Source organism: Lycorma delicatula, chromosome 2, assembly GCF_047948215.1.
Source record: "Lycorma delicatula isolate Av1 chromosome 2, ASM4794821v1, whole genome shotgun sequence".
Taxonomy (NCBI): domain Eukaryota; kingdom Metazoa; phylum Arthropoda; class Insecta; order Hemiptera; family Fulgoridae; genus Lycorma; species Lycorma delicatula.
This window is the reverse complement of record NC_134456.1, coordinates 223,886,119-223,912,664: the sequence shown is the minus strand read 5'-3', so window position 1 is coordinate 223,912,664 and position 26,546 is coordinate 223,886,119. Positions and strand designations below refer to the sequence as shown.

The 26,546-nt window shown below is 31.2% G+C and overlaps 1 protein-coding gene and 1 long non-coding RNA gene across 2 annotated transcripts in view; one reads left to right on the top strand and one right to left on the bottom strand.

Moving 5' to 3' along the window:
* The window catches only part of LOC142319692 (RNA-binding protein NOB1), a 31,607-nt gene extending 22,377 nt beyond the window's left edge, over nt 1-9,230 (top strand). The window contains exons 6-7 of the mRNA XM_075357251.1: nt 8,806-8,941; nt 9,047-9,230. Of these exons, the coding sequence (XP_075213366.1) occupies nt 8,806-8,941; nt 9,047-9,183 (273 nt within the window). The 3' untranslated portion in view covers nt 9,184-9,230. The remainder of the gene's footprint in view (nt 1-8,805; nt 8,942-9,046) is intronic.
* Nucleotides 9,231-21,988: 12,758 nt separating this feature from the next.
* Nucleotides 21,989-26,306, bottom strand: LOC142320381 (uncharacterized). Its single transcript, XR_012755363.1, has 3 exons — nt 26,053-26,306; nt 23,703-24,046; nt 21,989-22,086 (listed from the first exon to the last, which is right to left on the bottom strand). It is a non-coding gene; the product is annotated as an uncharacterized LOC142320381 (long non-coding RNA).
* Between the last annotated feature and the right edge of the window lie 240 nt (nt 26,307-26,546).

The following is a 26,546-nucleotide window of genomic DNA, read 5'->3' as shown; positions in this document are numbered from 1 at the left end:
TTAATAGGATGCTCTTTGCTGGTTATTTTCCTGTTTGTTGGAAAAATGGTGTTATAAAATGTTTTTTAAAGGTGTTGATTAGCACCCCCACTGTGAACTCCCCGTATTCAATGCTCCTGCCAGTTATTGGAAAAGTATTTGAGAAGCTATTATATCTTCGTACTTGTAATGTTGATAGATTGAATTCTAGAAAGTTGTTGATGGATGATCAGTAAGGTTTTACCCAGGCAGGGCATGAAAAATGCGATTCTTGAGGTTATGAACATTGTTTCTTCTTGTGAATCTGAGTAAGTCTTTTGGACATATCAGGGACTTTTAATAATTTGTTGTGGCCCTGTGTTCTGTTTCAACTGCAGATGTGTGATTGCATGCAAAATGAGCTGAATGTGTTACATAGTTATTTCGATATTTGAGACATTGTTCTTAGAGACGACATCTCAGAAGTAGGAAAAACGCTATTTAAAAGGTTGTCCGCACGGTAGTGTTTTAAGGACCCCTGCTCTGGGTTGTTGAATTCAGTTCTTTGATGCAGTTGAGGTTATCCAGTGAATGCTGTGTCATCGCATTTGCGGATAATGGACTTTTGCTGGTTAAAGGAGATTAGAGGAATGAGGTCAAATTCAGATCAGCCCAGGCTTGCAAGATACTCCAGTTGTGGAATTTGCAACATAAGATGGTGTTTAGCACAGGGAAAATAATGATAATGTTGCTCAAGGACAGACTAGCTGTTAGATGATGATCTTTATATCAGTGGCAGGTCATCGAATTAGGTATGTCCAGCTGCAGAAGTATCTAGATGTTATCCTTGATGAGAATCTTCAATTCAAGAAGCACTTTCAGTGTGCTGCAAAAAAAAGCTTGTTCTGCTTTTTTTAGTGTTCAGAGAGCAGTTTACCGTGATTATGGGCTTAATTTCAATACAATGCACATTCTATATAAGGTGTATGTGAAGCTTTAAGGGCTGTAAGCTAAATCTGTCAGAGCTCATCGAATGAGGTACAAATATTATAGGAATTATTTGTTGAGAGCCCAGTATTTATTGTTATCTGTGATTGATGCCTATAGAACTGTCTCTTGAGAGGCTGTCCTTGTTACTTCTGGTATTAAGCCCATTGATATCCTTGCAATTGAGCGCCAATTAAGTTTTGATGCTAAGAAAGTAGGCCAACTTGCCTATGGGTGCATAAAAGAAATAGATGACCGGGGTTTCTATTCATGGCAGGTCAGGTGGACTGAATCGCTCGATGGCCGTTGCATGCATGGAATTTTTCCTGCTGTGAGAAGTATGGATTTCCCTCAATCAGCATATTACACAGTTTTTTTCTAGATATGGTGATTTTCAAGCTAGGTTGGCTAGATTTGGTTTGATTAATTCAGGCTTGTGTCTGGAGTGTAAGGCCATTGATGATGTGTGCCATGTCTTATATATTTGCCCCAGGTATGAAACTGAATGTACCAAAGTAGCTAGAGAGCTTGCGAGGATCAATTCTGGTTTTGATCTACAAGTTAATTAGAAAACTGAAAGGGAATAGAACATAATTGCTGGCTTCCATAGATTTCTAGGATGGCCTCAGCCATCCTCCGCAGGGCTAAAATCATCATCTATTATAGATGTATAGATAGAACAACAATCTAGGTGGCTAGGAGTCCACCTGGGATCTTACTTTGCCAAGATAGGTATTTTGGCATTGAGCCCTGGTTGAGATATTCACTGTTAGGATGAGAATGGATTGTGTAGAACTCTATGATGGACCTACGGTGTGGGAGTGTATTCCTATATATTTATCTCACTTTTAGGAGCGAGGATTGACCTCGCTCCCAAAAGCGGACCAGAGCAGAGAGAGATTGGGTACATTTTCATTAGAGGCTTATTAAATTTGTGAATTTTTCTTGATTTTTAAGTAAATCAAGAGAACTGTAAGTAAATTGAATTGTTGGACAATATTGTTGTTGTGATCAACACTTGTTTTGTTGGTATGAGGATAGTATTTTTGATGTTTAAAGACTCAATTAATGATCTGAGTGCATAGTCTAATTGAAGTTAGATATAGAAAGAGTTTTTTGTGTGAAACCTTCAGTGTTAGAGGAAGGCGCAGAGATTGCGCTTCCAGGAATTTGTCATTTGGTAGTTAAGGGTTGTAAGTTATGGTAGAGGTGGTCGTAGTTGGAAGAGACTATCCAAAGGTGATAGTAGGTTGTGTAAATACAGTGATGGAAATGTCTGCCGAGGGATTTGCATAGCTGGTATCCTGATGGAGGCAAGCTAGTGACTGTGTCGTGTTATCTAGTTTAGAGAGTCTAAAAGACGACCTCTGATTAAAGCCTGTCAGGGCTAGGAATGGAGGGTGGTAATGCTACCGGGACCGTTACATGGTGAGTGAGGAGGCAAGCTAGTGACATGTTATGTGACATGGTGAGTGAGGTGACATGCTAGTGTCATGTTATCTAGTTTAGAGAGTCTAAAAGACGACCTCTGATAAAGCCTGCCAGGGCTAGGAATGGAGGGGTGGTAATGCTACCGGGACCGTTACATGGTGAGTGAGTGTCCCCTACAGGGGTCAGGATGTAAAATATTATCTTGTGATATTCTTGTTGCCGTCTCTAGGTCTTCTTCCTGTTATGTTTTGGTTAAAAGTATCGTTTATTACCCCTTCATTGTGTACTATTGATAAATGACCATACCATCTTAGCTTTCCTTGAACTATACTCGTTTTAGTACCCTAGTTTACAGATATCTTATTTTTATACTTCTCAGAATAGTTTATGTCCCTTTGATATAACTTTTAAAAATTTATTAATAAAATAATAAAAATGTATCTTTAATAAAATACCCTTACAGCTGACAAGGATTAAAAAATCTTTGAAAAAATATGAGTAATGAAAAAATAATAATGTAATGCTGGGTTTCTGACACCATAATAAGGAAATATTTATAATCTTATTTCTTGCTGAATCACAGTACCTTTAAGTGATATTTACATAAAAATGTTATAATAAATTGTTTGAGATTTATTTCAATAGAGACAATCAAATTTTTTGGAAAAAAGTTTCCAAATTTTTTATTAATACTGTTGTGATTGTGAATACAGCATTCCTATTTCTATTCAAAAATGAGTGAGAAAGCATGTCAAATATAAAAATTCAACCCATTTCATTATATATCTATAAGTTTTTATTTAAATTCTATCATTTTTATTTAATAGTACCAATTCCTTTATAAATTGAGTTATGAATAATAAATGGCATTTAAAAGTAAAATCAGTAATTACTAAACAGTAATTGTGCAATACTATATTGTGCCAGTATGATATACCAGTTTAGAATAGTAACAAATTCTTTCTTGAGAATTATGTGTAAAACATAACATATAGTAAAAATTAACAGCAGTTTAGTAACAATAAAAAGTAAAAAATAATTTTTTTATAAAATATGAAATTTTGAGCCTCCATATAATTATTTCTTTTTATTGTTTAAAATTAATGTTATTTTTATTAATAAGAATTTAATAGTAAAATATTATAATCTCTTGAAAGAATGGAGGATCTACCTGAAATAATGCAGGCCTAATATTATTGTAAGGTGGTCCACATTCATGAACTGAAAAAATCTTTCCTTGTCATAATAATTTTTGTTTAATTTAGAAATAGTATATAATTTTTTCTTATATGAAGTATCAAAAGCTTCATTTTTTATTACAGTATTAGAAATATTTTTTTTTTTTGAAGTGTTCAGATAAATAGATTGGCTGCTTACATTTATTCATGTTATACTGTAACAACGTTCTTTATAGGCACGTAGAACTAATTTTGTTTTCTATGTAATATTTTGTTTTAAAATTTCTTTTTTATGAGCTAACTTCTAAAATTTTCATGATAATGAAGTTATTCTGTTTCAGACTCTAATTAAATCAGTCAGTACTATTGCACGTATACATTGTCAAGTTATGTAATGCTTTATTATTAGCTATCAACTTGAGATAAGAATTTTAATTAATAATTTAAAATATAAAGACAGATTTATAAAACTGAAGAAAGTATTGTTTTGGCTCTAATTGTAAAAAATTAAAATGCAGTTTATTTTGTAGTGAATAAAAAATTAGTATTTCTGTCATAGCTGTGTGAAGTGTTGTTTGTAAAATAAATATTTTTGTATGATGAACAACTGTCTTTTTTAATAATATGTTGTAAAAAAAATTCTTGTTTATTTTTAGTATGATTAATTCATACATAACAAAGGAAATAATTTATTAGGGAGTATAAGTTTACTGAATTAGAAGGATGTATGTTTCTTGTGTTTTCCTTAAAATTTTAACATTATAGTAAATATTTTAATTAAAACTTTGATAATTTAAATTTTCTTGTCACTTCTTAATTATCTTCAACTAACCACATTTCTCAGGAGTGGTTAACCGAGTTTGTTCAGGTACATTTACACTTACATTGCCCATGTCGGGCCTGGCAAGCCGGTAGCAGTGATTGCAGCTGCCAATCTGTACACATACGCCCAGACCCTGGAAAACTGATTGGAGAAAAATAAACATATTTGTTAGTTAAAATCTTCTTTTTATGCCCTGAGGAGACATTATCTTATGATTATTATGTTATGTCACTTTAATTAATTGATAAAACTTTGAGTGGGGCCAATTCTGACGAGAATTCCCAAGAATTTGAATTAAGCCATAAAGTTTATTTTTTGTGAACTTCCTCCTTTGATACTGAATTAACATCTTTTTTTTAATTTTTAATACTAAAGGTGTAGAAATCACTACCCATTGAATTAAAGTAGGATTTAAATTCATTGAAAAAAGAGCTAAACATCAACAATTACGGAAATAATTTTTAAGTAGAAAATACTCAAAAATGTTTGCAAAAAAAAAAATGTTAACATAACATAGTTAAATTCTAGTTTCATATTTATGTGTGACAGTTGATATATTTTGATTATTGATTACATTTTTATTATTATTAGAACACATTGGGGAATTAATAAAAGAAATGTTTAAATATAAAAAAGTTGCTGACAGTTTAATTTTAAATAATGTTAAAAGCCAGTAGTGAGCATAAAATTAGTATGACTTAAAATTCAAAACTTAGATCAGCCAATTTTCATATGGACTTGTTGGGATTATGTTTCATAACAAAAATAATAGCCAGTGATATACCACATCGCGCTTAGTCTTTCACCAATCCTGTCTCGCTAAAAATTTCTTGATTAGCACTCTTACACTATATTGATTAGGAATTGGTATACCTGGAATCGTAACACAAAACTAATCTTTCACTGTGTATGTGTACTTACCATGCTCGTTGAAGACATATTGAACAAAAAATATTCAAGGTAACACCATGAAGTGTCTTTAATACTCGAGTACACAGAGAAAGACATTTGTCTTTCTCTGTGTACTCGATTTGTTCAAAGGGGATGAATAAAAGAACCAAATGCACCTTTTTGTCTTATTTCACCAGCCTGACCAGCTGGTGGAAGCAAACTGTATCCGATGCAGGATTACCAACCTTTGCAGAAAACATTACTCGGTGCACATAATACATTCCCTCAACATATAATTTTGTTTATATTGGTGTATGTTACTTTTCAAGTGCACTATACGGTAGTTTGTAGAGATTTAAAACTTATGTTAAATTTTTTCCCTCGAACTGTTGTCCTTTTAATAATGCAAATTCTATATGACTGGATTTATACTATTTTGAAAAGATTAGGTCCTGAGTTTATATCACAATTTTTATTATGGCCCTTATCACTGTTATCAGTCTGATCATATTTCTAAATTTCAACAACTCCTAATTTTAAAAATCCCTCATTTTTTTGATTTTCTATATCATTTCAATTGCGTCACATTATTTTATGTAATCTTTCCACTATTTTCTCCAGCTTGATGTATCTCCTGTATTGTTTGTTCATTCTTACTTCCAATATATTTAGTTCAATTCTTTTATTATCATTAATTAGTGGGCATGTATCAACTTTCTTTACTGCTGAGGTTAGAAAAAAAGACAGCTTTTCTGCTTCTTTGGGGAGAGCAAAATAAATAGTAAAAGTTTCTTTTTATAGATGTTTTAAAATCTCTCACTGATGCGTTGATGGACAGGTTGAAGAATACCAGGTATGTAGGTTACCCCCATTGGTTTAGTCTAGTGGTGAACTAGTCATCACAAAGTCAGCTGATTTTGAATTGAGAGGTCTAACGTTCAAATCCTAGTAAAAGCAGTTACTTTTATACGAATTTGAATACTAGACGTGGATGCCAGTGTTCTTTGGTGGTGGGGTTTTAATTAACCACACATTTCATGATTGATCGACCTAAGATTGTAAAGACTACACTTCATTTACATTGATACATATCTTCATTCATCCTCTGAAAATAATTATCACCATAACCATAATGGGACCACCGGGCATATCTTCTGGTGATTCCAGAGGCTAAACAGAAAAAGAGAGTTATGTAGGATGTCAACTTCTATTGTCAGCTAGCACTTCATAGTATTATTTATTCATTTCATCTCTATTTAAATTGTTTATTTCTTCTGCAAGATTATCAATTTTATTTTTATATTTTAATATGAAACTGACACTTCAATCATTGACATACAGTTTAGTTAATGTTAAGTGGAAAAGAGGTTCAGTATGTTAATTCTAATAATTATACTGTTATATTTCTAAAACAATTTGTAGATTGATATATGTTCTACTGTATTGTAATAAAAGTAATGAGTCAGTCCATATGAAGTGATCTAACCAAAATATTTTTGGTTAAGTTTTTTATTTTTATATATTGTTCCCATATACATTTACAATCCAAAACAGGTCTTTTTTTATTTTTATCCCAGCTCATTTGTGAGTGGCAGCCATTTTTATTTAGTAGCACATGCTAATTTTTTAATTCAGACATGACGTAAACATTAGTATCCTTAGACTAGATTATGCTAAAGCATTACATTGTACACCATTTTTTTCATCAACTTCTTTTTAATTTGGGCCATTTACATTAAAAGCCTTAATAAGTGAAAACAACCTCCAAAGTTGGATATCAAAATATCAGCTTAAATTTGCAGTGAAGGTGTGAAATATCAAAGTTAATTTATTATTATTATTATTATGAAGTATGTTGATAAAGTAATGTTACAACATGTCTGTAGCTCTGAGGGAAATTGTTCGTTTCAAAGTTGGCTCTCTTGTGTGAAAGGGATATCCAAGTGAAGAGAACAAACCTAGGTGGGGGTCAGTAGCTTGATTAATTATGTCAGATTCATGTCATAACGTGAATCCAGCAATTCTGATCTCTCAGAATCAGATTCTGATCACTAAAAATGAAAAGCCCGCCATCATTCACCATGAAATTGTTTCTGTTTACAGCAACATGATAAAGTAACAAAGTGGTGTAGGGAGTTTAAAGATGGTAGAACAGACATTCACCATGAACATAGGAATGGAAGACCGTCACTAATGACAGATGAGTTTGTTGACCTGAAATACTGAGTTGTGAAGATGCTGTTTGACTGTGGATGAACTTCATGAAATGTGTCCAGAAGTTGGTCGAACTATGCTGTATGAAAAGTAACAAACTGTTTGAATTTTTGAAAACTGTGGGTACCGGAATTATTAACAAAAGAATACAAAACAAATTGAGTTCATTGTGCTTGGGAGTTACTTGACTGTTATAAACTTGAGGGTGAAGAATTTCTTGACTTCTGTGACTGGGGCCTGGATGGCTCACTACATGCTAGAATCCAAAAGACAATCTATATAGTGACAGCGTAGTGTTTCCAATCCGCAAAAAAATGCCAAATGCAATAGTCTGCGAAAAAAATTATTGACGATATTTTTCTGGGATCAAAAAGGAATTGTGCTTATCAGTGTTTTTGATTGTAGATCAATCCATAAGTGCTGACAGATATTGCGAGACCCACTGAAAGCTTTGTTGAGCGATTCAAATCAAAAGAAGAGGGCAGTTGACAAAGGGAGTGTATCTGTTGCATGATAACACTTGGCCCCACACTGCATATAAAACAGTCAATCTCCTCAACAGTTTTGGTTGGAGTATTTTGTACTATCCTGGCCGTAGTCCTGACCTGATACCAAGCTATAAATAAAATGTTAACCAAGCGACTTTACTTTTCACCCTTTTGAAAGACCATATGAGCAGAAAATGCTTTTTAACTGATGAAAATGTGAAGAATGCCATTATGTTAATGGTCAAAGGAGATGACAGCAGGAACATGTGACACACGAATACGGAAGTTAATACCCTGGCTGACCAAGTGCTTGGAACTGAATGGTGGATGCTTAGAAAAATAGTGATGTACTTGTGTAATTTGTCAATAAGTTTCAATTTCATTAATAAATGCATTTCTTGATTTTTGTAAAATGTTGTAATCTTACTTTCTGAACATACCTCGTATATATGCTACCGTACTCACCGTAATTAGAAATAAGAACATTGATAAACATTTTTCTTCTTTTTATGGATTTTAAAAAATTTAATTTTTTGAAAGTTTGAGGCTTGATATCTGTGTGGGAGCTTGGGATAAAAAATTAATTTTTCCACATAATATACTTCTTCTTCAAATGACTTTACTCAATCTGGCAGTGTATTTTTTTGTAAGCTATGCATGTTAAAGAATAAAATTAAAATGAACTCCAAAAATACAAATAGAAAAAAATGATTTTTTAATTCTAACATTTGAAGTCGGGGTCAGATTAAGATAATTGTTGATTGGTTTTAATGATTTATTTATATGTCTGGATTTTATTATATTTGTGGATTTTACTTATTTTTATTTTTTGTAGTTCTCTCTACCAAAACCTAGAGGAGGAAAACATCCTAACTATCCAATTTTATTTGAGGATCAACCCTTGCCAGATCAACGTCCTTCTCGACTCGCTAGGACAAAGAATAACCCTCTTGACCCAGATTACATTGCTGGTAAGTAAATGGAATTTTTTGATTACAAAGATTTACAATTTTTTTTTATAATTAATATTTCAGATTTTTAAATGTATTTCTTTATATGTTTTTTTCTTTTTAAAGGGTTTTCTCCATTCGTAATGAGAGATATAAATTCTAAATCTGCTATGCTTGGTGTTCAAAATAAATCAAAAGAGTTTAAATACTGGATGAGAAGGAATCCCAATGAATCATTTGGAAAGAAGAAAAAGAAGAAATAATCATATGTATATACATTTTTTTTAATAAATGTTTTATTCCAGGGTCATATGTTTAATTTGATTTAAACCTTCAATCAGTAGTATATCAATGGGTATATTGATCATCAGCAATTCTTTTGTTTTAATATTGACATTTATTATAAATGAATAAAATTGGGTTGTTATGTTAATATTTGTTCTAGATTTACCTGCAATGTAATCAGTAACTTGTAAGAAATTTTTAGTATAATCCACTTTGCAATTTTTTACATATATTGTAATGTCATAAGTATTACAAAACTGATATTGTATTATTTTTTAATGCATTTTTAGCATCTGTTCAGCATTTTTGAGGAAATGAATAGATAGTTGGAAATGATATATTGAGGTCAGATGATTTCGAATTGAGAGTTCTAACTTTCAAATCCTAGTAAAGGCAGTTACTTTTATACGAATTTGAATACTAGGTCGTGGATACCGGTGTTCTTTGGTGGTTGGGTTTCAATTAATCACACATCTCAGGAACGACTACACTTCATTTACATACGTATATATCATCCTCTGAAGTAATACCTTAAGGTGGTTTCAGAGGCTAAACCGAAAAAAAGAGATGGAGTGAGAGAGTGAAAGATGAAACCATGCTTAATCTGAACAAAAACAAAAAAAAAACACGCATACCATTATCTCAGATGAAATATTTGAACCGTGTATTGAAGTCAACTGTTAAAGACAAGTTCTCCAAGTTCTTCCACTGCTCGGAATTCAAGAGATAAATATGCTACAAAAGTTTCTACAATTTTTTTCTGCCTTGTATTAATTTTACATGGATTAAAGAATATTGTACAATTTCCCATAATTAAAATATAAAATATATTAATACTTTAATTTGGTTCATATTCAAAAATATTACCCTATTTTTATGCAATTATGCATAAAATAAGGTATATTTTATGCATATTATGCATAAAATTGAACTGATTCCAAAAAAAATATGAAATAGAAGAAATTAAAAAAATAAATTTTACTGAAAAGGGAAAAATAATTTTTCCAGTATTTCCTCAATACAATCTTTGAAACTTATTTTTTGAAGTGGGCACCAAATTCAAACAAATTTACGAAAACGAATAACTTGCACTTGTAATTTAGCAATCTGTATAGTATACTGCTAACGCGTTTAAAATTTAGCGTCAATTTCAAAAAGTAAGTTTCAAAGATTTTCTTAAGGGCATAGTGGAAAAACTATTATTTTCCTTTTCAGTGCAGTTTGTTTTTAAAATTTATTTTATTTTTTGAAGGCTATTCATCAAAGTTGAAATATGACCAGGCCTATAAAACAAGCGTAAGAGAAAAGTATATTCTCTTAAAACATAATAAGATTGTTTTTGCACAATACTTTTTTCCAGTAATCTGATACAATTTAGTAGTGAAACAGGACCACCGCTAGCACCTCATCTTTCATTTAAAAAATAATCATCAAAATTCGAGCTTCTAATCAAACTTTATGTCCAAACATACTCGTGCTTGTGTGAGTATATATATATAAAACCACATAATTGATAACCACCTCCTTTTTTAAGTCTGTTAAAAATGATGGAAATTTTATTTACTGCACGTTAAATGTATAATTTTGCTGCAATTGATGAATCTTGGGAAGCCGGCACATACAAAAGAAAACCGTAGAATGACCGAATTACAATGCCATCAACAACTGTGGTGGTCTTTTACACTCAGTAAAATTAGCTAAGGGGTTGCGAGTAGTGTTGTGCGTAAGATATGTCGGTGATGGATTCATAAACAGTTGCGCCACCGGGCTGGACTAGTGGTTAACTCTTCATTGCAGATCAGCTGATTTTGAAGTTGAGTGTTCTTAGGTTCAGATCCTAGTAAAGACAGTTACTTTTATGTGGATATGAATACTAGATTGTGGATACCGGTGTTTTTTTGGCGGTTGCTTCAATTAACCATATATCTCAGGAATACTTGATCTGAGACTGTACAAGATTGCACTTCATTTACGTTCATACATATAATCCTCTGAAGTTAATACCATACACAGTGGTTCCAGAGGCTAAACAAAAAGAGAGAGAGGACTCATAAATGGAACTGCAGGTATAGCCAAGAATTGAAATCGCCACCTCATGGAGAGCAGCCAGATGCTGATTTTTTGTTCGTTGACAAAATAGTGTGAAATTTGGGGTAATCGTGAGAAAAATGTATATGGCTTTAATTGTGTCTGTCAGTAGGATCTTTACAACCCACAAAAGGATATAGGGTTCCATTAATTCTAAAAAGATTAATGGAATCATCAATTCGTTAGGAAATTAATTCCTTTAAGCTGGACTGTTACTGTGCACAAATTACAAGGCAATTGCTCTCTATAAAAGCAAATGTGTTTTTGCAAAAGGCCAACAGTTCGTTGTTCTTAGTGGAGTGAAAGCTAAACCTCTGTTAGAAGATGTAGCTTTCTGTGATTTTGAGCCTAACAAAGTACTAAATAAACCACATGATGACAAATCGCTGGCAGAGATTACGAGCCTGTCTGTTGCTGGATTTAAAAAAAAACAAAATCCAATTTTGATGAAATTTACCTGGGAGCACCAGGGAAAAATTCTCTTTCAAATAAAAAAGATGGTTCAGATATGTTTAGCTGTTAACAAAATCATCAATTTTGTTTATCGACATAGCTAAAATTTATTTGTTTTCCTGCTGTATAGAGACGGTATATTTGTGATTTAAAAATGCTTTGTTTTTCACAAAATACATTAATGAATAATTATTGATTAACGCTATCCCCCTTTAATCATTCTTATCGTTTATGGTGATGCATAAGCATGAGTAGCCAAACTTGTTTTCTCTTAAGAGCAGCTGTTCTCAAACTTATTTTATAACGTATCGCCCATATGAATTACACGTATCTTTAATGTACCACTGAACTATTATTAAATATGACATTAGGATAGTGATAAAATTATATCTCAGAATGGTAATGCAGATAAAAAAATTAGTCTTTTTCAAAGAATCTTTATTTTATAACAAAAATCATGTATTACAATTTTTTATTATTACAAATAATTTCTTAATATTTTTATTTACTTTACAAAGGAATGCAAGTACACTATACTGACTACAATATTCTCGACAATAAAAATTCAGTGAGAAGGATTGTTCTGCATCCTTGAAAAAGTTGAAGATATCTGGTTCATTTGAACTTAATTTTAAGCGCAACTTGGGGCAAGGTTTAGTTTATAAAGTAATATATTTTTTACTGTACCACAGCAGAAAATTTTCTTACAAGATAAAAATAATCGAAATAATACATTTATAATTAATCAAATATTTATTTTTTATTCCAAAATAATTTGTTCATAATTAATTTTTCATATATAAGTATAACAAAAAATCATGAATAATTATTTAAATGCTAAAATTATAAACAAAAAGCCGTCAATCTAATTCACGTCAAGTCGTCATTTCTTTATTAGAAGTTGAATTTGAAATTCGACTGTGAGGAGAACTCGAGCAAGCAATCTGCTCATTTCGGCCGAGTTCGTGGCTCCTCACCGTCCTGTCTCGAGACACAAGTCACGCATACTGCAGCACTCCCCTCTCACTAGGGAATTAAGTTGCGCATGTTGTTGTTTTTCGGGCTCATTGCATCAGTTTAGTTTTTTTTTATTTATTTGTGCAAAGTTTAATGTGTACCATGCCTCCCGAAAAAAAAATGTCTCTTCGTGGGTAGCTGATTATCCTGAAACATTTACATACGACGGAAATGTTTTGTATTTTCGAGTTTGCGAGAAAGCTATTTCACGCACAAAAAAGTTTTCCAATAGAGCAGCATGTCAAGACAAGTCTTTTTATCGCAGGATTGCAAAAGAAAGGTCCACAACAACTTATAACGGCGGCAAGCAGCAGTGATTTCACTTCCAAAGGTAAAAAAAAAAAACAGTTTAGCGTGGATTTATGTGAAGCATTGCTTACAAGTGATATCCTCTTTACAAACTTACAAATCCTACCTTCAAAGATTTTCTATGTTAATGTTGTTTGAATATACCAGATAAATCAACATCGCGTAAAAATTAGATCGGACAATCTATCTACATGTTCTGGAAGAAATACTCAAGGATAGCATTATTTTGATTTCATCTGACGAAACTACCGACAGTTGTCGTCGTTACATTGCGAATTTAATTGTTGGTGCATTAAAACTAGAACCTTCTTCCTGTTTATTGGCCTGCAAAGACAAATCGTTCTACGATAGCCAGATTTGTGAATGAGTGTATTCAAAATTTTTTCTTGAATCTTCTGCAGATGAAAGTGTTTACATTTCTTTCAGATGCTGCTCCGTATACGATCGAGGCGGCCAAAGCCCTCCAAGTATTTCATCCCAATTTGATTCATGTGACGTGCTTTGCTCACGGAGTACATCGATTCGCTGAAGAAGTACGATCCACGTTTGGGAATGTAAATAAACTAATTTCATCAACAAAGAAAGTATTTTTTAAGGCACTTGCTCGCAATAAGGACTATAAAGAAAATGCGCCTTTACCTCCCTAGCCAGTGGTAACTCGATGGGGAAAGTGGAATGAAGCTGTACTGTTTTACAATGAACATTTCGAGGGTATCAAAGGTGTAGTAAACGACTTCGATAGTGCAGAGGCTATGGCAATTTGCCAGCCCAAGGAAGCGCTTTTAACGATTCTAGTATAAAAAAACATAGCTGTGATTGCACTCATTTTTCCCACGTACCTGTGAGTACTAAAAAGCTTGAAACTCAAGGTTTGGCGTCGACTGAATCTATTCAGTTAATGAATAAAATCCGCCATATGAACTCCGCATTGCTAGATTTATTCCCATGTAGATTTAAAGAAAAATTTGAAAACATTTTGAACAATACCCCAGGCTTTGAACCTGTGTGTCAAATCGATAGTTTTATTAATGGGACGGGTGAACTTTAGCCAGAAACAGTAAGTGCTAACGTAGCACCCAAATTCAAATATTGTCCAGTTACCACAGTGGATGTGGAACGATCTTTTTTCACCTAGAAAAATATTTTGAGTGATCTTACTACCAAACATTTGGAACAGTACCTGATTACGTTTACAAAAGTAACAAACAAAATGTTAATTATTGAATTTATCGATATGTTGTTCAACTACTTGCAATTGTATGCCGATTCTGAAATAAAAAAACTAAAAATTACTATTTTTTTTATTTAAAGTTGCATATTTTGATACTTTTCATGCATATTTGCATTCGTATTCATAAGCATTAGCTTTTTATGTTGTATATAATCCGGTCTCTAGTCATCACTATCCACTTCTTAATTTATTTATCTGGCAAGATCGACAACTACTTCAATCGCGTTACCAATTTCATCAGGCTCTGTCGCTAATTCCGCCTGAGTTTCAGCGGTGAAAAAAAATGGACACAGGTTTTTTCCAGACAGCCATTTAAGGTTTCTTGTGAAATTTCGTTCCAAGATTGTCCAATGATTTTGATTCTCACGGCATCTAAAATATTGAATCGTTTCCAAAAGTCTTTAACAAAGAGCTCGTTGTTTTGTTTTCTAGCTACAAGCAGATGCGCAAACGATCGTCTCGTGTAATAAGATTTGAATGTTTTGGTCGATCGGTTGAAGCAAGCTGGTTGTATTTGGTGTTAAAAATACAACTTTCACGTGCGGGTCGAAATTAGTTAAAAGTAGCAGGAGGTTGACCCGGTGCGTTGTCGATTAATAGCATCGCTTTAACGGGATTTGTTTAGATCGGCAATAAAGTTCGACTTTAAAGTAAGAACTACTTTAAGTAAGAAGCGATGGCCAAACCGGTCCTCAAAAATGGATGTTGTCACCCGAGCTTTACGATTCGACTTCCAAATCACGGGCGAGCAAGCTTTAGATTTATTTTTTGATGCTCTTGGATTTTCTGAGCGATAAACTATAAGAGATGTTTTAACTTGCGATCACCAGCCGCATTCGCGCCAACCATCACTGTCAGTTGATTTTTGGCGGCCTTAAAATCCGGAAAGGTTTTCTCTTCACGCACGACTAAAGTTCTTTTAGGCGTCTTCTTTCAAAACAGGCCGGTCTCATCCACGTTGAATACGTTTTGACTGATATATCCAAACCTTCTATCATAGCTTTGACTTTCTCCGGATAGCCTCTTTATCAGCGCTTGCCGCCTCTCCACTTTCTGCAATGCTACGCCAATTACAGCGGCTTTTGAATCGGCTGAACCAAACGTTACTAGCGTTAAATATTTTAATAAATTTAACCACCTCCCCGACTTCTTTTAATCTGTCAAAAATCAACTTAGCTTGAGAGCACAAAGTGTTCTGATCAACAGGACAATTTTTCACATTTACTTGATTATCACAGCGCTATTTTAAACATTTTTTCCATCTCAGCGATAATACCACGAGATGCTTGAATTCAAAAATTGAGCGTTTTTCACAGCTTCAAGAATTTTTTCTTAACCTTTTATCGGCTGTCGATTCCGGTAGATTAAACTTCTTTGCCGATTCTCAAATTTTACTTTTGCATCAAGTCTTTGATAACGTTAAGTTTACATTCTAAAGATAATGCTTTTCTTTTCTTGTTCGTTGCAGAAGAATTAGTTTTACTTCTTTTGGATGACATATTCTTTCTTTTTTTTACTGTTTAGCCTCCGGTAACTACCGTTTAGATAATTCTTCAGAGGATGATATGTATGAGTGTAAATGAAGTGTAGTCTTGTGCATTCTCAGTTCGACCGTTCCTGAGATGTGTGGTTAATTGAAACCCAACCACCAAAGAACACCGGTATCCATGATCTAGTATTCAAATCCGTGTAAAAATAACTGGCTTTACTAGGACTTGAACGCTGGAACTCTCGACTCCCAAATCAGCTGATTTGGGAAGACGCGTTAACCACTAGACCAACCCGGTGGGTTTGGATGACATATTAGAGTCTATCAAGTCTACGTAGATATAACGAACACAAAATAATAATTTGTAACTGTCATTTAAAAACTTTTCCTAATGCGGATCTCGGATGCCCATCTCAACATCTTCAAATTTTAATTTTAAAATGCGATTTAAATGTTTCTAATTATTATAGATCGATTAACATAATTTATGTAAAAACAGATTGTTTTAATAAAAAAAATATTGAATTTAACATTTTTATAGTTTCGCTTAATGCGGATCTAGGGATCTAGAAGGATGAGCTTTATTTCTTCAGACCTTATTATTGTAGAATATTTTAAAATGCGATATATAAATATCTAATTATTATCGATTGATTAACGTAGTTTAAACAAAAACAATTTTGTTTTTTAATAGAACAATGTTGAAACAACGATCGTTTAAAAAATATAACGTGTATATGGATTTGCTCAATCTGTATAATATAAATATGGTTATAATATAAATCAGCATTAGGTAATTGTTAAATAAAAATAAATATGATTATTATACCGTAATGTAGGCGTATAATCACCAAATTGATATTATCACAAAAAGATATTTAATTTCATTAAATAAAATTTCAGTTAAATTATTAGAAACTGTTTATATATTCCTATATATACTTACTACATTAATAGATTAACCAGTCATTTATAAGTTAATGTAATTTATATTAATAGAATAATACCGGTTTTTTAATAAGTATTTCAATAAAGAAAAGATATATTTATACTGAACATTATTTATCTTTTTCTCATTATATTACCTCTCTACTGCTTTTATATTTACTAAGAAGGGTCACATACTTAGATAATCTCTTATCTTTAGAAGTGTTTTAGGAAAATCAAAATTTAACTACATAAAAGATATTTTTATATTAATCTGAAACTTCAGATAAGTTCACAATAAAGAAAATAAATAATAGATTAATGGAGATGCAAGTAATCGTAGATTTAAGACATTGACAAGTTTAACTATTACCGGTTACTTTAAGTTGTGTAGGTAAATCATTAATTGTTTACAAGAAAAGCAAATGTGATAAAATAGAATGATTTTTATAATAGCGACTGACTAATAAAACACTACAAAATTTCTCACATTTTTGTCAACGGTTTTGTACGATGGCTAAATACAGCCTTTCTTATAATTCTACTGAAAAAATATTTAATTTATACTAGTTTCTTCCTCGCGATCTGTTGTGTTGTATATATTAACAAATCCGTAAGTAACGGTTTTTTACTAATTTTTATTTTAACCGTAGAATTTATATAGAAAATGTCGCTTTCAACAACAGTTAAGAAAAAATTGATGAGGAGAGAGAAGAATTCTAAGAAAAGTAAGAGCTGAAATATTTTTTTATGAAAGTGAACGGTAAAATTACTACTTTATTCGTAAGGAAATTATTAGTGTTGTTAAGATACAACATTAAACGGCATTACAAAACTAATCGCAAGGAACAGTATTGGGATTTCGAAAAGAAGAATAAGAGTAGAAAATTAAAAATAATAAAGAAATTACTTCATAGTCAGAAACAAGTTTCTACAAAATTCAGTAAAAGCAAGTTTCTAAATAAGTTATTCGTTAGCAAAACGTTAAAAATCATTCACGGATAGTTCGTTAATCAAAGAACTTATATAAATTCAGCTGAAATCGTCTATCCAGAAAACGTTCGATCATTTCCCGGTATTTAATTATCAAGAGATGCACTAGTAAAGATAATTAGTGAAATGGCAGATATCTGTCGATTCATTAATAATTTACCAATTTACTAATAATCGCAATTTTCTCATTCTGTAGAATGAGAAAATTTATGAAACTACAGATATACGAGTTGTTGCTCAAGTTGCTGTATTTTTTTACGATTGCGATAATAACATGAGGATCACCGAAGAATTGTTGTTATGCTTCTTGTTGGAACTATGACTGGCAAAAATATTTTTGATTTTGTATAGAGTATTTTAGAAATGTGTAAGCTTTCATTTGACAAACTTGTGTTTGTAACAACCGACGGTGCTGAATTAATGACTGGTGAAAATCGAGGATTTGTGTCAAAATTGTTAAGAAAATTACACGCCGAGTACTCAGAAAACCATGGCTTTTCACTGTCTTATTCATCGATAAGTTCTGTGTTTAAAAATATTAAAATTGGACGATGCATTGAAAACCGTAACAAAAAAACATATATGTACCCACGTTTTGGAACGTGGGTAGACAGAGCAACGACGTTTTACACTAACCAAGTGACAGACTGTACACAAACTAAACAGAAACTTTAAGCGAGCTTCGGAGAAAATTCACATAACTACCAGGAGGCTGCAGCATCTGCAATAGTCGTGTAATCGACTGTAAATCTTTACACCCTACTCCATATTTGCACCCTTTCCTCTATATATAGATACATTCAGTCATGTTGAGAACTTTATTTTTTTTTATGAATTCGAGTAAAACAGGTAGTTCTTAAATTTAACACATTTCTTATATTTTTTGATTTCAAATACATAAGGAGATTTTCAATTCGGTCTTTTTACTAAATGCTTCCATTTTGATTATTATTTTTGTATTTTATATAAATTCTTTTGAAATCTCTTAATATGTTACTTCCAGGTAACTTATCTTCTGAAAAAAATTCTAAATTGTCTTAAAGGATTTAAAGATATCTTTTTTTCTGAACATATTTACTTATGTACTGAATAAGTACATTCTAATGATACTTATTCTGACATTGTATTAGCGAAATTACTTTAGAATTAAATATGACATAAAAATTCCTTGTATCTCAGAGAACTTCAATTAATTTGTTGAAGTTATTCTGTACCTCTTTTCTTATTTTGATGTACAATTTTCCTTCTTCATTTTAGCCAGACTTCTTTTTTTAACGGATAGTGTTTTTTAGGCCTACCCATATTTTAAATAAGAATTAGACTTTTTATAATAAAGTAATGAAATAGAATTTAAAAAAACGTACAAATAAGTAAAAAAACTGTTTGATAATTCTTTTTTAAATCTCGCCATTTTCAAATCAGCGCTAAATTAAGGATGAGTAAGTTGATATTTTTCAGTTTTTCATTTGTACCCAGGCTTTAAATATTCGAACTTAAAAGAAGAAATAAAAAAGTATTTTTTTAAGTAGGTTTTATTTTGTTTGTCTTTTATTCTTTTTAATATTGTGTTTTTAGTAAAAGAGTTGACTGTTTTTAATTATTAACAGTTTTTAATTACTAATATCGCATTTCCCAACAAAAAAGGAGCGTAGATAGGATTTATTCAGGCCTAATCGTGCCACCTTTTTTCACCATCAAAAGTAATTTTATTTAATACTAATATAATTTATATTAAATATAAAAACTGTGGGATAAACAAATTACTTAGTTGGCTTTAATCTATTCCAACAATAATATGAAGTGTTTGACTGCAATTCGTGTCACTATTATCATTCAATGTTTACAATTGTAAACGGGTCTTTTTTACTCAAGCTACAAATGCTTTCCCTACTATAACAATGACGGTTGATCATTACAGCCAAAGAGAAATTCGCGTAGAATCCTATTTCATGACCGAAATTACACAGTAATTCGGTCTCTAGATTCCCCCGAGCCACATAAAACCATTAAATCAGAATATCACTTAGCACAGAAGTCATCAAAAGTTATGTAGTGTGTTTATAAACTGGGCAAAATAATTACATTTGCATACAGCCTGAGTGTTGGTAGTTCATGAGTGAAGTTTAGACACGTACCATCTTAAATTCTGCATGAATTAATACATAGATCTTCCTTTATCTGAAATAGTCCATGCATAATAGCCATCTCTCCAGATTGAGGGTTTGAGCTCTCTTCATTGGAGAGGTGTAGAACATAAACATGAAATTTGGAATGACAGCATTATCAGCTACAGTTCTCTCAACAGACATTTCAACAACTTTCAAACGCTAACCAAAAATCTTCACTTCCTAACTTTGTATTTAGAAGTCAACAAAATCGCTATTAAAACCACTGGAGGAAATATTTTCCCTTCCTTCCCCAAAGGTAGTCTCATTGAAGCTATCCTTTTAAATACACTAGAGGTTTAAATCTAATGAGTATCTTGGTGTGAGCATTTTGTTAATTTAGAAAACTAAGTTTAATTCTTTTAATGATCACTGTGTAATTTCCAATTTGCCGTGTGTAACACACCACACACAAACAGCCTAAGACACCATACTGTGGAAGATTCTCAAAACACATACGTGTTCTTTTTAACTTCAGTAGTTTTGTTTGGCGTTGCTTATGAATCACTCACGATATGTTGTCTTCAATTTCAATAAGACGTCTAAAAACTATATTTTCAGATATCAACAAAACGTCTGAAAACATCTTTACTGAAAAATATCTTGGGAGTGGCTCGCTGTAAGAAAGGAGCATGAGAATTTAGTGGCTTGCCACCCAGCGGCTTGAATGAGAAGTGTAGCACCGTAACGGATTATTTAATATTTACACATTTTAATAAATAATTTTTCATTTTTAGATAACACTTCTGAATAATCGTGACTGTTAGATCGAAACTGTGCCTAATGCATGCAAAAAATAGCCTTCAACCTGCTAACAAATACCCCGTTTGAATTTTCAAAATCGGACGATTGTTTGAAGAGATATTATAAGAGCACCCCATTGCACCTCCCAAAACAACGTCTCAGGGGCACTGCATTTGTTACCGATTGAAGGTGATGATCAGCTTCCCACGAGGTCTTCGCAGACCCTACCATTCCAGCCTCACACGCAGCCCACGGGAAGCCCATTATTGTTAAACAGAAACTTTTTTAATTTATTTAATATTTAACTTAACGTAAATTTAATTCTATCTTTTTGTAATATTATTGATTCGAATCCTTCAGTTCAAACCGAGCTCACACAGTGATAGAGACTCGCAGTTCATAGTCCATTAATACAATTCATTAAAGCTTGTGCCTCAACCAGCAAATCTCCACTATTACGTATTTATGTATAGATTTTTTCAGTTGAAATATATCTAAAACCCTTCTCAGTTATGCTAAGAGACAATGGTAAAAATTTGGTTGCGATTGATCGAGTAGTAGTGTTTTGTTAATCCTTAACAAACAAAAACCTTCTTCTTCTTATATAATTTACATATATATATATATATATAAATATACATATAGTAATATATATATATATTTTTTTTTTTTTTTTTGAGATGAAATATATCCAAAAACCTTGTCAGTTATGCCAAGAAACAAGGGTAAAGATTTTGTAGGACAGATTGGATAGTTTTTTTTTATCCGAACCAAAAAACAGTCTCTTCCTTTTTATATAATAGTATAGATATATCTTTTTATTATATAATACAATATGTCTAGAAAAAATGAGCATCTGAATTATCTATATAATTATATAGATTAATCTTGATACGATTATGGTTCCTTTTCAAAATTGGTAACAATTAAAAAGTTACGCATTTTTCTAATTAAAATTTTTTTGTAGGCAGCGCAAATGAGTTTTATGGTTTTAATAAATTTCTATTTGGGTCCTACAACTACCAAGTTAATATAATTTACTTATTTTGTGTTTCTTTAGACGTTTTATGGTATGTATATATATATATTTTATTTTTTTTAATTATTAAAAAATTATAATCAAAGACAGAGACAAAAAGTGTTCTCACACACACACACACACACACACACACACACACACACACACACACACACACACACACACACACACACACACACACACACACACACACACACACACACACACACACACACACACACACACACACACACACACAAACACACACACATTGAATTCAGTTTATTATATTAAAATTAAAAAAATTAAATACCAGAATTAAAAACAAAAAATATTTATTTGAGAAACACTTCACTAATTTTTATGTACTTACAAATTAGACAAATTTCATTATATCTCTGATTTGATCCACAAGAATGTTAAATTTTATTCTATTTCTTCATTTTCCTGAAACAAAAATTACAGTTATAATTATGTAGTCAATGGTAAAAAAGTCATAACTACAAATATACAGCAAAAGCTACAAATTTATTTTATACAAATCATTTGAAATATTATAACTATTACTTACTATTGCAAGCTACAAAACTCCTCAGTTATAGCTTCCAGCAACAAAGACAGGCAAATTAAACATCTGGCATTTAATTTGATAAATTGCTTGTTGTTATTGCAGCTTCACTTTTTAAACTCAAAATATCAGCAGTAATTTTGGGTTCTAATCAACTTGAAAGAAAACTTATCAAGATTTTTGGCGCATCACAAACTGATAAAATTATGTACATGGTAGCAGATAGCCAACCAGAAGTAAAGTTAAGATATTTTAACAACTTTTACAGCTTCTTGAACTAAAAAAATTTCCTTGAAGAATTATCAAAACTAAGCAAGAGTTTGTCATTATTAAAAAAACATCACTGAAATAAAGAAAAAATTTTGCTTCCTTCTACATACAATTTATTTTTTTGTCTTGTTCCAATTATCTACTGGTTTTACTTATAATAATATTATAATGTTTATATGACAACCTAATTAATTATGTTATCCTGATTAATATATTTATGTATTGCTATTACTCATATTTTTGTAATGTAAACTACCTACGTAGAATACAATTATTTATCTTCACAATTAATGATTTATTTGATAAAATGTTGAACATATATTCACATCCAGTAATATTCAATTTTAATAGAAGTGCATATTAAGAGACACTGTTACCTTACCATGTTATTAAGAGACAAGAGAACTGTCAGTCTTTTCCAATGGACGGGATGGAATCTCTAATTAATTCTTATTTCAGTTCAGCAATTTAAATCAAGGCAGCAGACCAGATTTGATTATTTTCCACGTTTTCAAAAGAAACTGATATTTGTAATTTGAATAAGCAGATGACTTACAGCTTGTGGTTAAACCTAGACATATTTCCAACTGCCTAATTACTACTAAGTTGTGACTTATTCCAGTTATTAGGTTAATAGACTTATTAAAATGGTACTTCAAAAGCATTAACCATATAGAAATGCAGTAACTATATCGATCTGAAAAGGGACAAAACTTTCTCTGTATATTTATACAGAGAATAAATTCATAATTCCTAATAATATAGTGACATCATTACAAAATTGAATGAACATCAAATGAAATATTTGTATAATTAGGATCGATATCTGAGAACTGGCAGTACGCATCCCTGCAGAATGGACTGGATTCGTTTCTACCAGTATGAAAGATAAAAATTATTTAGAAATGTAGATGCAAAAATAATATAAAGAAAACTAATTTCAAAGTGTTTTCCCCTTTGCATGGTGCACTTGGTTTATAACAAATCTGTTTTTTCTAACCAGCAGTGATTAGTCAAATATATATTTTTTTTTTGTTGCATTTTTTGTGTATTGTGGTCAAGATTTCTTCCTGCTTACATTTGTTACATAATATTCCTTTTTTTATTTACCCAGTATGTATACAAACATGAATGAAAATATGCAATAATAATATTTTTACACACATGTGTGCATGAGAGATAATTCTATATGAAAAATAAAATGCAAGAAAACCTATACACTTACTTTATTTTCTGGGACTCCACTCAAATTTGATGCGCCTGACGATATCTTCTCATTTTGGGGTCATCCTGGTAATAGAAGACAATTCCTCTCTGTAACTTACTTGTATATCTTAACAGATATATTTCTGGGCTGAAGAAAAGTACAATTTATATATACGCGTACATAATGGGAAATAAATTAAAATTTATGTTGCCACTTAGTAATTCAGAAAAAAATGGTTCCTCATGAAACTTGATGGTTCAACAGACTTTCAGATTTCAGGGAGAAATATTGTAAGATTGCATCATGAAGGGCATCAAGGATGACATATTAATCGTTGAAGTCACATTTAATTAAACCGGTTCCTGTAATCATCCAAGTTAAGTGAATTAATAAAAAAAGAAGTCATTTCCTGGACTCTTATTGATTGATTTTTATAAAAAAAAACAATAATTAAACGGTGTTGATACAAACAACTTTTAGTATTTTATGTTACATTAAAGAATTTCAAGTAACGTTGAATAGATAAGATAATTAATTGTTATTATAACTCGGGGAATTTTTATTGTAATTTTGCTTAGTTTAATAAATAATGAAAATAACTGTTTAATTTTCTTGTGTTTTTTTTCAATTCTCAATGATAAAATTACTGTTTCTCAGAATAACATCTTGTAGCGATTATTGATGGGAAATACAAGTAATTTTTTCTTTTGTCAAAGCTGCTTATAAAATAAAAAATAAATAAAAACATAAATAATTTTTTTTAACTGTGATTTACTCATATTATCATCAATAAATATTAAAAATTTAACACCTAAAGCATATAAGAATAATATTTTTTTTTTAATGGCACTGGATCAATATCAACTAGGCTTCTAATTTGGCCATAGCATTAACAAAAGAAAAATTTTGTAAGACTGGTAATAAATCCTGTTTCATGAAACAATACAACGAGCTGTTAAAAACTGATAATTTCTTGCATGAAAATGGAAAATTTGGAATAGTTTGAAGGATTATAATCTTCACAAGAAAACACGAATCCTCTTTCACTTATTTCTACATTTTTCTTTTAGTTTCATTTTTATGTAAGGTTTTTATTTATTTTTGAAACAGTAATACAATTTCTTTATACAATTTATTTTTGTAGCAAAAATAAATTAACAAACATCTTTACAATGACTTTTCTGGAATGTGAATCCTGGCTGAAATGGTCAGGGTTAAATAATGGGGGTTTTTAGTAACCCCACAGAAAGAAGTGTGGACTAGTCAGATCAAGGGATCTTCGTGGCCACTAACCTTTAGAAATGATTGTTCCACCAAAAAATCCTGTAGCATCTCCATAGTAGAGCAAACTTTGTGGTAAATGACGCTGCCCTGTTGCAACAGCAGTCTCACCTATTTTTGTAGGTATAAGGGATATTCAAAGATAAATGTGTAGGTTTTCAGTGCCCCAGATTCAGCAGTTCTGACTAATAACATACCCACCCGGGTGAATCCTTGGTTTATCTGTGGAAAACACTTGATGTATATATAAATGCCAATGTTGCCTTTAATGAAATTCTTGAACTGCTGAAGTAGTGAACCCTTTTAGACAAATCCTTTGTCAGCATTAGTTAGAACATGGAAAACCTGCATTTGATACAGATAACATTTCAGCATTCTCCTCACTGTAGTGTGAGCTGAATCTCGTGAAATGTTCCTTTCCTGGCTTACCCGCAAAGACTTTTGAGGAGATCTTGTAACTGTCGCTTTAATGTTGTGTACAACCTTTGTCATTAAAACTGACTTATGTTGGGTATATTTCTGGTCTAAAACCAAATTGATGATTTTCTTTTACAGCTTAAAAATGTAATATTATTGTGACTGGTGTTCAGCATTATTATGATGAACTGTTCATCTGTCCTCTTGTTAAATTTATTGATTATTTTCTTTATTGTGTGCTAATCTGAAACGTCAATCTTTATAAAATAAAAAAATTATGTTCTGTTGTTGTTATATTTGACAAGTTATCTTACTTAAACACTTCTAACGATAATGAATTATGTAATTAAAGTAATATTTCTCATTAATATGAAATAAAGGAGATATCATGTTGTTAACAAAACAAACAACATAACGGGGTAAAAAGAGTCTGTACAAACACATCTTTTCTTTTAAGTTCCTACTAAAACACAGGAGTTATTCTTTTAGTTTATATTTATATAAACAGTTTTTAATAATTTAATAGAAAATCACGATATTATTTAATTAAATAAATTTTATGATTAGTTTCTGATACTATAATAATTATTTTTATTACTATTTGACAATTAACCAATGCTGATAAATATTATAATCAAACAGACAAAATAAATAAAACCCCATAATTTACCTGTTTTTATACAATGTTTATATCACGATCATCAGATTTTATGAAAATGTTTCAATATAATTTATTTACAAAATATATTTTGATATATACATTATTGTCAGTTCTTCCTCTTGTACGAGTAGCAGTCAATTCTAGGATTGGTTTGCAGCAGTGTTTCTTCTCCGGGCAGTTCTATCTTGTGCTAACCTCTTTGTTTCCATGAATGTTGTTTTTGTGTTACAACAAAAAAAAAGAATTCAACAAACAACAAGATATAGTTTAATCTGCTTAATAAAAGGTTTAAAAATAAATTAATACATGCAAACTTTGGAAAGAATGTTTTAACATATATAACATTTTGCAACATAATTGTTAAATTTCTACTCGTTATTTAAATATAAAATTAAATAATGTTTCATTAACAAATTTAGTTATTCCATTAATTTTTTATGAATTTTTAGTTTTTCTTAACTATTCATATTTTGACCCTTTATTTACAGACTTTCACACTATTT